Source organism: Diadema antillarum, unplaced genomic scaffold (assembly GCF_040938485.1).
Source record: "Diadema antillarum isolate AM-2024a unplaced genomic scaffold, OU_Dant_1.0 seq00000716_RagTag, whole genome shotgun sequence".
Classification (NCBI taxonomy): domain Eukaryota; kingdom Metazoa; phylum Echinodermata; class Echinoidea; order Diadematoida; family Diadematidae; genus Diadema; species Diadema antillarum.
In genome coordinates, this window is record NW_027271620.1 from 469,772 (window position 1) to 483,043 (window position 13,272).

General features: G+C 39.3%; 1 protein-coding gene across 1 annotated transcript in view; it reads left to right on the forward strand.

The window, feature by feature from the left end:
- Positions 1–13,272, forward strand: part of LOC139737940 (uncharacterized) — a 68,248-nt gene that overhangs the window by 10,147 nt on the left and 44,829 nt on the right. The window contains exon 2 of the mRNA XM_071648604.1: positions 6,062–6,212. Within this exon, the coding sequence (XP_071504705.1) occupies positions 6,062–6,212 (151 nt within the window). The remainder of the gene's footprint in view (positions 1–6,061; positions 6,213–13,272) is intronic.

Genomic DNA, 13,272 nt, shown 5'->3' on the forward strand with positions numbered 1-13,272 from the left:
TGAAGTTGATGAATCCACAGGTATATTGAAATCACCTGCAATCAACAAGTCAGACGAGCAGAGAAGCTGTCTATCGAGCACATTAGAAAACTCATCCAAGAAAATCTGAAACTGTACTGAATTGGGTGGACAATATACATTGATGAAATGCAACGATTTCTGCATCTAATTCAGAGTCATCTGAATCATTTCAAATGTCATAACATTTGGGGAATGTACAATTCTGACATCTAATTGACTTTTACACAACAGCTATTCCTCCTCGTTTGCCAACTCTGGGAATGTGCTTAAATGTGAAGCCATGTGGTGTCAATTATTGACCAATCGGAGCAGCATCATTAGGCGTAAGCCATGTTTCACAAATAGCAACAATGTCTAATTCATGATCAAGAATATAATCTACAAATTCAGCGGTTTTGTTCTTCAGCGATCTGGCATTTAACATAGCAAATTTCAAATTCATACATGAAATATCAGAATTCACAAATTTTCTTTCGGGTAACAACTTCACCGTTTGATCCCTATTTTGTCTTACTACTCTTTTACCTCTGTGAGTCTTTTTCACTCTGTTAATCTGTAGTGCTGTTATTCGTTGCCATGTCACTTCATTAATCCTAAGGCACTTACAAGAAGGTTTAGTGGAGTAAACATTACATCAGCTGTAAAAGGTCCGAAATACTATATGCACGTCTTGTATTGTTATCAACAGCATGATCTTTGGTAGCTGACACACTAAATGACGGACCTGGGTTGATTTCAACATCTCCACTGGTAAGCAGTGACATGTGAAAAGTAGAGCTTGCATTCTTATAATACAAAATGCATGCTTTTGAGTAGCCTTTTACTCTGATACCGGTACTAGACATGTTCTTATCATTCTTCACAGTTGGTAGTATAGACCTACTAAAAGTGCATGTGGCTGTACAACAATACATACATGGCAAAAGAGTCAGTATTAGACTCACAACAAACATATATACCTCATTCGTTCCATTATACTGATCATTATCATTACTGCGTTGTGCAAAACGTACATAAAAATTTTAAAAAGCTACAGCTCATTCAAGTACAACAGTTGAGCGCATGAACACAAACGCGTATGACTTCTACGCGCGTAACAGCTCTAGGCTCACATGAGCGCATAAACACATACCTGAATATGAAGGTTTTAGTGTAGCTCCCGTACAAACGATATCAAACCCCAAATCCAGTTTGCCGATTTTCAGCCAAATCCTCGAATTACTTATTACTTAATTTCAATTTTTCAATAGAACATTTATTTCCAGATCAATTCGTGTAACAGCAGTAACAATTCAGTAATGACAAACTGGAGGTGACAACTCAGTAAGCACAGCTTGAAGTGAGTGCACCTTTAACATTTGAAAATGCAGTTGAATCTGATTGAAACATAGCTAAAAAGACATTGTTTTTTTTTTAAATATACATATTTACAAGACGAAGTATAGATACACAAGAGACTAAAGCTAGGGATGCAGGAGGGAAAACAGATAGGAAGAAGGAAAAAGAGAAAGAAAAGAAAAGAGAAGAAAGAAAAAATACATTAAGGAGAGGTAAAGAGAACCTAAAACACACACTTGTAATACTAAAACAAACAAGGCAACATTGTACATACATGTACATGTATTTCATTTTAGTATAATCAAGAGAAATTTAGCAGCCCTCACTATAAACTACCTTATATGGATGAATACAACTTTTTCTTGAGTCTTATCTTAAAACAATTTTGAGATGGTGCATTTCTTATGTCTTTAGATAAATTGTTCCATTTAACACAAAAATGGTCCAGGAGATTCACAAAGCACATACAATACAGTTGGCACAGTGACACAAAAATAATATCACAGAACAACACAAAAATCATAAACAACTCAGAGCACAGAAAAGAGGCAACCACGCAGGGCGCTCTCTACGCCAATAATACATTTGTAATAGTACATTTGTAACCCCTGCGACCGGTCCAGGGCGCTCCTAGTGGTTTAGACAGAAAGATCTGTCTGTCCGGAGGACTCTTTTATATTTTGCCATTAACGCTGTCCTCCGTATACGGAGGGGATCCGTGAAGCCAGACGCAGTCTCCGCGGAACATTCACCGATGGACAGATACAGACCGATCTTTCAGTCAAGGGTATATCTGTCCCGCGGGCGCTCCTTGTACACAGAACTATTAGGCTGCGTTCACGTAGAAGTATACTATTCGGGTATTCGGGCTCGTTTTTCGAGGGCACGCGAATAGCTTGACTCGAACGATAGGATTTCCTCACTCCGGTTCACATAGGAGGGCACATTTTTGGCGTCACCGCTCTCCTATGTATAAGGAGGGGATCTGTGAAGCCAGACACGTCGACACAGTCTCCGCGGAACATTCCCCGACGACCAGATACAGACCGATCTTTCTTCGGTCAACTAGGTCTAACATTAGTGGTAATATGACTTATACTGTGGGAGCTTTGCATTCGGCCAGTTCAACCAGTGATTGTAATATCAAAACTGACTGGAAATCGGCTAGAAATGTGCTCGTACTATAGTGGAGAAAACTTTACAGATTCTGATGCTGTCCTCAAAATTAGAATTCGAGGTTGCCTTACAACAATATCGCCACGAATTGCGCGCAGTGTCAGTTTTCTCTCGCTCATTTTTGGTGGTATGGTAAGGCTATGCCTAAGCCCTAAGGGTATGGTAGGTGTTCAACACACCGACCGGGTCCATATGAACCGACCGCGCTCTGTAATGGCATTGCGCGTACAGAAAGAAAATGTACGCATGGGACTACGCGCAACGGTGTTCGATTCTTCACTGGGCTACGCTACCGAGTAAAATGAGGCGAAAACAAATAAGTATTCCCTCTAATTATTACCGAAATTTAGCAAAATCGAATAAGATTTATCGTGTAACTACATATAACTAGGCCTACCTTTGCTGACTCGTTGTTAGATGTAGAGTATCCTTCTGTAATAAATTTGACAATTTTGACCGCAAAATTGTCATTATGCCGCTCTCTCAAACTCCGCCGCTTGTACGATCATGCACAAATGTTACACATACGTTTATACACGTACAGTACATGACATGATTATTTTGTCGCCTGTACGAGTTGAAGCAGAAACGAGAAATGAATGTGAAAAAACAAACCGACTCATCATTATTTCAATTACGATGAAAAGTTTCCTGATGAAAATCCATTCAAATTCATCAAACAGTCCTTCAAAAGTAATATCGAAGGATTCAAACTATGTTCAAATATTATTGGGGAAAAAATGACGGCTAGAAAAAAACAGCAGCTTGTCGAAAAAAACGCATTTAAGTGCGCTTTATACGTATTGTCAGGGTGGTCGGTTTAAATGTACAGGGCAACTGAGTGCAGAAAAAATGACACCCCACGCGTTGAAGCCGCCATCTAGAGCGTGTACCTCAGATCGCATTTTCAGTGCTCGCTTGTGAATCCGGAGTATTTTCTCCACACATGAGTAAAATTTCAGGCAAATTGTGAGATTTTTCATGTTTCTATTGATAGAAAAACGTTAGGTGGTCGGTGTGATGGACACCCAACCATACCACCTGGCACCTGTCGCATTGGCAGGACGCAGGGTACCTTGACATCGGCACCCTGCATATTGTGGCTGTTTGTGTATAGAACGAAAAGGTACGCTTTACGCGTGGGAGTAAGTGCCATCACTTTAACTATGAAAACAAACAAAAAAACGAAGAAACGAAAATCAAACATAAACTCATAAACAAACTAACAAACCAAACTAAACACGCATTTCCATTACACATCTGCTCACTAACGACACATGACTGAAATTCACGTGTATTACTTATGGAGGGAGGGGGTGCCGATCATGAGGTACCGGTACCCTTTTATAAGCTGGGCGAAGAAAATGCATGGCATGCACTAAAATTTGGTTATTTTACAATGGAGATTCAGAATCAACAGAACGGTCACGGGATTTGACTGATATTTACGGCATATTTGAGGCAAAACTTGGGCAAATTCGTTTTTATACTTTTTGAATAAAAGAGTTGCCAGTCCTTAGCTTAGGGTGCTGATAGGTGGTACCCCCCAATCATACGCTAGCTATCGCCACCCCTAAACTTTTACTGGGATTTTGATGTGAAAAAAAACAATCAAATTTGCCCGATTTTTGCTTCACAAAGATTGAAAATACCGAAAGTTCAGATCCTGATCTCGCACAATCATTTTGGATTCCACCTATGGAGATATCGTCGTCTAATTGCACTAGCTGACACATTCCATATCATAGAATATGTGAAAATTTGAGAAAACTGGCTAAATGACAAATTGAAAACTCCAGAAAATCACAAATTTGAGCGATTTGATGCCTGTTTCAGACTTCTTTCTTAATGGCAAATCAAACCAATGCATGTTCTCTGCGTATTGCGCCTATCTTACTGCACACTTTTGTCTTTCTTTGCGCGTAAGCAGCAAATTTATTAGAAAGATCCGTCTGTCCGCAGGAGTCTTTTTTTTTTTTTACGTTATCACACTCCTCCGCTCTCCTCAGTCTCCTCGGAACATATCCCCGATTACCAGATACTGTACACACTGATCTTTCAGTCAACAAATTTATATGCGCTATGGCGATATGGGGCATGGTGGTGAGATGTGGCTTACCTACCATACTGGTATTTGTATTCTAACGTGTTAGTGTTAGTTGGGTGTCCAACATATCGACACCCTGAATGTTTTTCTATCAGTTGACAATAGATACTTAAAATATTTCACAATTTACTAGACAGAAAGATCCGTCTGTCAGGAGGAGTCTTTTATTTCTTTTTAAAGTTATCACTCTACCGTGAAGCTAGACGCAGTCTCTGCGGAGTATATTCCCGACGACCAGATACAGACCGATCTTTTGGTCAAACAGTTTGCCTGAAATTTTACTCACATGTAAAGAAAATACTCTGAATTCACAAGTGCGCATTGAAAATGCGATTTTCGGTACACGCTCCAAGATATTGCATAAGCTGTTATTTTTGCAAGGGTCTAGTTTTAGCAAATTTCGCGAATCTCAGTTGGACTGCGAATTTTAATAGCAACACGCGAAAGTGTCGCCATATGCTAAGGTAGTAGTGTGCTTATGTAGACCTCTGTCAATTTGCGATGATATCTGCAAAAAAATAGCAGCATATACAGTAACTGTTCGAATGCGTGGGTTATTTTGACGCACTCGGTTATGCCGTATTTTAAAACCAGATAGATCTAGATTTCTACCCCTACCCTCTATTGACAACAATGTGTGAAATGCCCGTATTAATGCTTTTCTTACGTGCATTTATAATCTTAGGTATCATTGTTTTTCTGTTTATCTTGTACATTATCAGGTTTTTCAGTGATATTTTGACATCATCATATCGTCGGTTGAGAATGATAAGGGTGTTAAGTGACCACAAAACCCATAGTGTTCGAGAAGACTTAAAGCCGTTCTCATTCTCAACACACGATATCCCCAGTGAAAAAATGCAAAACCACTCTGCGTAGTCTCATGCATGAAAGTTTGTTCTTTACACGCAATGCTATAGACCTTCTGAATAGAGGGGTGGTGTTTCAATGTATAGTTGAGTGACTTGCACCTCGTCATAGTTAATGTTCAAATGCATATTTACATAATCACATTTCGTCACTAAATTTCTATGAAATCCCACTCATATAGGAAAAAAGTTTCCATTACTCACCTTCATCCTGATGGGTAAGAAGATATGTTTTCCAAAAAAAAAAAGAGAATACTTATCTCTTTCTGTAATTTTTCTGTTTTCATACAAAGCAACATATAACTGGATGGAATTTCCCTTTAATGGAACACATGAGTAACCAGTGTAGTCTTCATTTGTTGAAAATTGCAGATGTAGTTAGTGTTAACCCATTGAGGATGGACTGATTTTACTACAACATGCATTTCCCACAGGCACCTACGCGAGTATACTCAGGACTTGTCCTCGGTGGGTTTTAATGTACCGGGTAACTTGATTTGTGAAGCCTACTTGTTTTCTTGCTAATTACACTTTGTTAATCACTTCTAAGGTCACTCATTGAAGGCACCTGTTGGAAGATGGCAACAGGGAAAGGATCTCCAGTGGTTCAACAAAGAACGGAAGGAAGGTGTGGATTCTTCCAATATGACTGAAGCTGAAGCTGTGAAGCAGGCAGAGAAAGAAGCCCTTGTGATAGCCTTGTAAGTTGTTTTGCCCATCAGTCTAGTGTATGTATAGCCACTGTATGCTGACTTGTTGCACAATTCTTGTTATGGCCAATGCCAAAAAAAGATCAAAAATTCTGCACATGCTGACGAGCCCTGTCACAGATGCACTGTGGGATTCCTCGTGAGCATAATTGTCGGTTCCAGTTGTCTTCACACGTCTAAGGCTGTGTATATACAGCTCCCCTTAGGCTGCGTTCACATAGAAGTATTCGGTATTTGGTATTCGCTATTCGCTATTCGGGCACCGAATACACCATTACCCGCACCGTCAACTCACCATCCCATGCAGTGAGGATTTCTTCCTCCTACATCCCAGCAAATCTTATCAACAATTTCTAAACTGCATCAGAATGTCAGTCTACATGCTTATTTTTGCTAAAGGGCAAATCCAGACCAAAAGTGTCATTATTTCATAAACGAGAGACGGTATACGCTGCAAGAAAATCGAACAAGCTCGATTCCCACTTTGCTATTCTTTTCGCAGCTATTCGTACTTTCGAATAGTGCCGTCCTATGTGAACCGGTGTGAGGAAATCCTATCGTTCGATTCAAGCTATTCGCGTGCCCTCGAAAAACGAGCCCGAATACCCGAATAGTATACTTCTATGTGAATGCAGCCTTATGGGGTCAAATCAGCGTTTTGATGTATGCGCATTTAGTTCAAAACACAGTTGCGTCCTTTCTCATTTTGATATAAACGCTGTTTCAAAACGTTTCAAAATGCACAAATATGTGTGTTTACTATCAGTGTTTCTGATTAATCACTCTCCATGGGGAAGCATAAATGCAACTCACATCACAATCGCAACAATGCGCACACCAGGCCAGCCGACCTTTCGATTACTGCACTGTGCAGTGTACATTCTGCAGGTGTTAATCCCTCGAGCTCCCTGTTGGTACATGTGGTATACTGTACGTAGCAGACATGTTCATGCATGAAGAGCTCACTACCATACAATCCAATATTGTCAACAATTTGTCAATGAAATAAATACTTGTGTTTCCTATCATTGTCTACAATCCATTCATATGTATTAGTAGAATAATCAAAATGATATTACGGGGGGAACTCGATATAACGAGATCATCAGGACCAAGTCGTTTCTCTATTTATAGCCGATATCTCATTATATCAGTAGGCATCAAAAAAGCATAGCATTACTGTAAAACGAATTTTCGCGTGTATTCTAATTTCGCAAATTTTGCGAGTGGCAACATTTGCGAAATCAAAATGTACGCAAGAGCTCTTGCCTACACAATATGCAATGGATGCCAGTGGCAAGTCACGAAAAATTTCATGTTGCGAGAAAGGCCATCGGCTCCAATTCGCGAAATTTTCATGCCGCGAATATATCATGTTTTACAGTATGACAATGACATTAATTGGCATATATGGGACTACCCATTACCTTTCAATCAATAAAACCTAGTAATGTGTGTGAGGGAATTTCTCACCTTTATGGGTAAGAAGATATGTTTTTCGCCAATGAAATCCAATATGAAGAATGTTCTTAAAGAAGAAATCCACCACCTATACTAGGATGATTCAAATATAAACCTCTCAAAAAAAGTCCTGCAATTCCAATTTGATGTATCATATTTCTCTTAAAACTACATCATTTCATTCAAATGTGACATCATAAGAAAGCCTAATCAATTTTCTTTGCAGTGACAACTCACTTGTTTACAAATGCATTCCTGGAATACACAGTACGACTGAGTATGAGACTAAAAACTGGATTGTTTCAAATCACTTGCAATAAAAAATGAAATTATGCAAAAAACACTAATTTGAAGTAACATCTTTTTTATCGTCACATACATGTGTTATACATTTGTACCAAGGAGGTTCTAGAGAATGGAGTCACAACCGTCTTATTTCCTTTGCTAGATCTTTGAAGCCGCCGCTCAAAAATATTTGAAGCATGTGCCAAACAGGATTTGCCGCGCAGACATGAAGACAATTGACTCGTGTCTCATTGCTTTAATCACCAGCCACTTTCAAAGGAAGATTATATGTCTTTGTGATGGTAATTACTATTCGCTATCCCTTCGTATGAAACATAGGTAGTACAGTCACGAGGATGCGCGAATAGAAATTGATCAAAAAATGCTGAAATAAAGATGAAGATTACTCGACTGGGCATACCCGGACTGGGCATGCCCCATACGCAAAGCGGAATGGGGCTTCGCATTGTAGCATTCAGGATCATGACAGATTTAGTATCACGGGTAAATATCAACTTAAAATCCAAAACTTTCTTCAATTTGAAGACTTACCAATTAAGTTTAAGTATTGAAAACAGGCCTCGGGCAACGTTTGGTTCTGCCAATAGTCCCTTTCTGCTTGACTACACTGTATAATAGCATCATAATGCCTCACTTGATGTATTGTACATGTAATGTTGCTTGGGGTAATACTTGTTCAGCCATCTTCATAAATTGTTTATTGTACAAAAAAGAGCTATCAGGCTAATAACAGGCTCACACTTTACTAGGCCAAGTGCCCCCCAATTCTTACAGCTGTGTTGTTTACCTCTAAACGAGTTAGTGTCTTTTAACTCATTGGCATTCATGTACAAGCTTCACATGTCCAGTTCTCCCTCCTTATTTTTGGATTTGTTTGTTAAAAACTCAGTTGTTCATTCCCATAATACACGTCAGAAAAACCTTCTGCATCTACCTCATGTAGCTACCAATATTGCCCTAAATTCTTTTTATGTGTCTTACATAAAAGAATGGAACAAGTTACCCTCAGATGTTAAAGATAGTACCACTTTTTCCAGATTTAAAGTGTTGACTCGGAAGTATTTGCTTCATCGATATTCTCAGTCTCATTGATGCTGCTCCTTTTAAATTCTAGATACGCCTTCCATTTGAGTAACATAGTCTAAATGCCAATTATGTTTTGCTTTAAAAGTCCATAGGTAGTGTGTGTGTGTGTGCACTTAGAATCCATCCATGTATGTTAAAGCCACTGTATAATTCTGGTTTATGGTAAAAATTAGAAACTCTCCTTTTGAAAGGGTCCTTACCTGTGGAGAAGTGAGGGTTCTGAGACCATACCACAAAGTTAAAAAATGTAGTCATTGTATATCACTAGCCAATAAAATAAATTTTAAATTTAGATTGACTCGCGGGGGGGGGGGGGCAATAAATTTGGTGTCAATTTTTTTTTTTTGGTCTCTGGGGTATGGTTGCTGCGCTTCTTGAGGGATTCCACTATAATTATTATTCTATGGCTTTTCAATATGTTTGTATACTGTATATAGTGAGTTGCTATATTACATGTCTTAACTTGCCTTTTCAGGGGTCTTATTATACATGTACAAGCTTGCTTTTCTAAGACCCCTCCACTTTACATCTATAATGCATCTACGTGTACATGCATTGTCAATTTGTATTCAAATATTCTGCAAATTGTTTTAATCGCATATTCAACAATGTATTCCTTGTTACATATTATTGTTTTTATGTAATTTTTGTATTGTGGAAACTTTGAATAAACTTGAAACTTGAACTTGAACTTGAAACTTGAATATGACTCGGTCGAGAGGACCTTGGGAGAGCTACATACACTGAATACTACGGCCAGCGCATGCGCACACATCACATGCGCACAAATTTCAAATCCATGAACGGATAAGATGTCTGTGTGCTCATGCGCTGGCCGTCAATTCAGTGTAGCTCTCCCAAGGTCCTCTTGACCGAGTCACATTCAGTCATCAATTCGAACAGAAAGGGACTTTTGGCAAAACCAAACGTTGCCCGAAGCCTGTTTTCAATACTTCAACTTACTAAGTAACTGGAAAGTCTTCAAATTGAAGAAATTTTTGGATTTTAAGTTGATATTTACCCACGATGCTAAATCTGTCATGATCCTGAATGCTACAATGCGAAGCCCCATTTAGCTATGCGTATGGGGCTGCACGCTGCTGGTCGCAGTTAAAATGGTTTCGTATAATATGTGTACTACCTCGCCGCCGTACGGTGTTGCATACTAGTAAATGGCTCTGGTACGAAACCATTATTGCATGATTACTAAGACATGAGAGCACTTTGGGGCGAGTAAGTCTCACAGTGTTAGTTATGTGAAAGGTATTTTAACCTGAAACACAAACTAAGACAAGGAAATTCAGGGAAACTTTTGAGGTACCAAAACTTTATGTTATCTTTAAAAGGGCATTGTACCGCTTTTTAATTTTTTTTATATGTTCTTTTAATTCTAAAAGACCCAGCGGCGCAAATAGAATCAAAATTTCATAACGATTTAGTCCGTAATTTCATGTTGAAAATGGAACTTTTTGGGCAAGAATTATGCTAATGAGCTGACGAGCCCGGATGTCGTGATGTCACTGGTGCCAAATATATCACTGATTACAAGCCCTCGCATGATACGTGTGCGTTAAATCATGCCGAGTAGCAGACGACGCTTAGGCCCAATTTAGCTAGCAGGCGGCACTTGTGTACTGTCCTATCCATGCAGCTGTCTCAAATTTCGCTGAACCAAATCGCACTGAATTTACAGGATATACTTCTAAGCATATTTCAAAATACTGTATTATATTTGAACGAAATCGATAATCGAGAAGTATCAATATTGACGCCGACTTTCAAGTTGTCACTCAAAAAAAAACTCACTCTTCGCGAGAGATCTTGGTAAACGCGACATGCACAGTCTAGAACTGAAGTTAGCCGACTATTACTGTGCGAACGGGGAATTTACGCTGGAACTAAACTAAAAAATGTCATGATTTTGGCGATTTGTGTGATTTACGAACTTTATTTTTCATTCAACTTAGCTCAATTAATTTATAAATTGATTTTTTGCTCCTGATTACTTGAAAGATTTGTCTCATGATATTAGATGGCTAACTTCAGTCTGTGCGTGCGCAGGTAGGTAGGGCTACTACGCCGCGATCACTCTTGTTTAGTCGTACAGAGCAGATTATTTCTAGCGACGACAGGAAAGTCGACAACTTCACTTACGCTTCCTGACTTGCGATTTGGTTCCAGTTAGCGTGAGCAAGTGGACATGAGTCATAAAATATTTCTTGTGATTTTGGTACAATTTGGTTACGTGAATTTTGAGATATCTACATGGATACGGAAGTATTCTAGCACTATACCTACACCAGCGCTTGGATCGCGAAGCGGCGGCACTGTTTGTATCTACATGGTCAGGCCACTCTTCCGAGGTATGGGTCCTACTAAAACTAGATCTAAGTTAGTCCTTGGTGTTAATACGACCACCATGAGATTTATCTCGACTACAAAAGCATTGAAAATCCATAAAGCAGATACCTTACCTGCAAAATTCACCACAGAAACAACAGGGCCTGCAGCACAAGGGCCCAGATCTAGCGGCAACGCTAGACCTTGGAGTCTGGACTTTCGTCTGGACTTTCTTCAAGTTCTGGCAGCAGGGGTATGTATTGTATACACTAAACGTTTACGCTGTGCCTATTATTAGCGCTGTGCACGTACAGCTGTCGACGGGGCGGCAAGTAGAATCTTTTCGGTCCTTGACTGCTCACTAGTCCTAGTCCTACTTCTAGTCTAGATTCTATGTGTACTGGGTGCCGTTTTCTTCGAACTAGGCGTAAACCGTCATTGCCGTTGACTATTTTTTGGATTTAGATTTTAAGAATCACTCAGTCCTCATCTTCGTTAGATAATTTGAACTGTGATGTCGAACCATTATTGCTCATCATCAATGCATAGTTAGTGCAACGTTACTTACACACAGTTTTCTATGGGCAGCACGTTCGGACAATGATGCCAATTTCATTTTGCATATCTGGAATATTCCCCACAAATTTTATCTAAATAAAAAGCTTTTGAAGAGATTCCTTTTAAAAATTAATAAATATTGTTTTTAGAACATGTTTATTTCAGCTCCATATTGCAATTTTACTAAATAACAGTTTTTGCAGTACTTCGTGTGAGATTTCATCAGTAAATTGACATTTGTAGTTCGTTTTGCTAAAGTCGGAGGTTGGCACCTGTGACGTATGCCAAATTGTGTGGATCGTTCCTTGGCTCGCTCGTTTTCATTTTTTTCAAAAAAATCATTAGGCCAAGTAAAAAAAGAAACCAGTTTCTCGTCCTCGCGCGCATCGATTTTGGCCGCCGCATCGATTTTTTTACTATTTACTATTTTCAAAATGGCGCTGAAAATACCAAGAAATTCATAATTCTCGTCCCAGCCCGCTCCCCGCCCGCATCGATTTTCAGTTGCCGCATCGACTTTTTTGATATTTACTATTTTTTCGGCCGCCGAAAAAAAAAACTTCTGTAGTACAGCTGTAGCTTCTGTAGTGCGCATGTAATAACGCATGCATTTCACACTGCGAGCTCGGCAAGAAGGAATGACCCACACAGCAGTTGAACTGTGGTTGGATGGGCGGGCCTGGGCTGTGATGTACAGCGCACTCGGTACGTCGTGATGTAGACAGGACGTTGAGCACCTTCTGTACATTTCTCTCGTGCTGTTGCCCGCTTCATATGCTGCTCGATTGATTGCGCAATGTAACCACAAACCCCGTTATAACGAGGTCCGTGGGACCGGCGATATTACCTCGTTATAACCGGTACCTCGTTATAACCATACTTATCAAAAACAAAGAAAAACATAAGCATGACGTCATATACCCATCATTGAAACTTAAACATATCCTTTGCGTTGTTATTACACAATTATTGAGCGTTATGATTGAGAGAATAAAGGGAGATTATTTGTGAATTAGACGAAGAAATAGAGGCTGAAATGATAAGTTAATTCTTTATTGTAATTCTTGTTTGTTAAGCTTTTTCTAAACACCATCGCAAATATGGGGGCAAATATATAGAGTAACATACAGGCCTTGTTTACCGTAACTTGCTTGGTATTGTACGCTGTTGGTGCCCAGCGGGAATGCGATGATTTCATGAATCATTTTGGCTGTAATCTTGTACACATGTACAATGTATGATCGTTGCGCCCAAATGGATTAAAAATGCGTTCTTTATTTTCTTCCGAAAATCTCTTCGC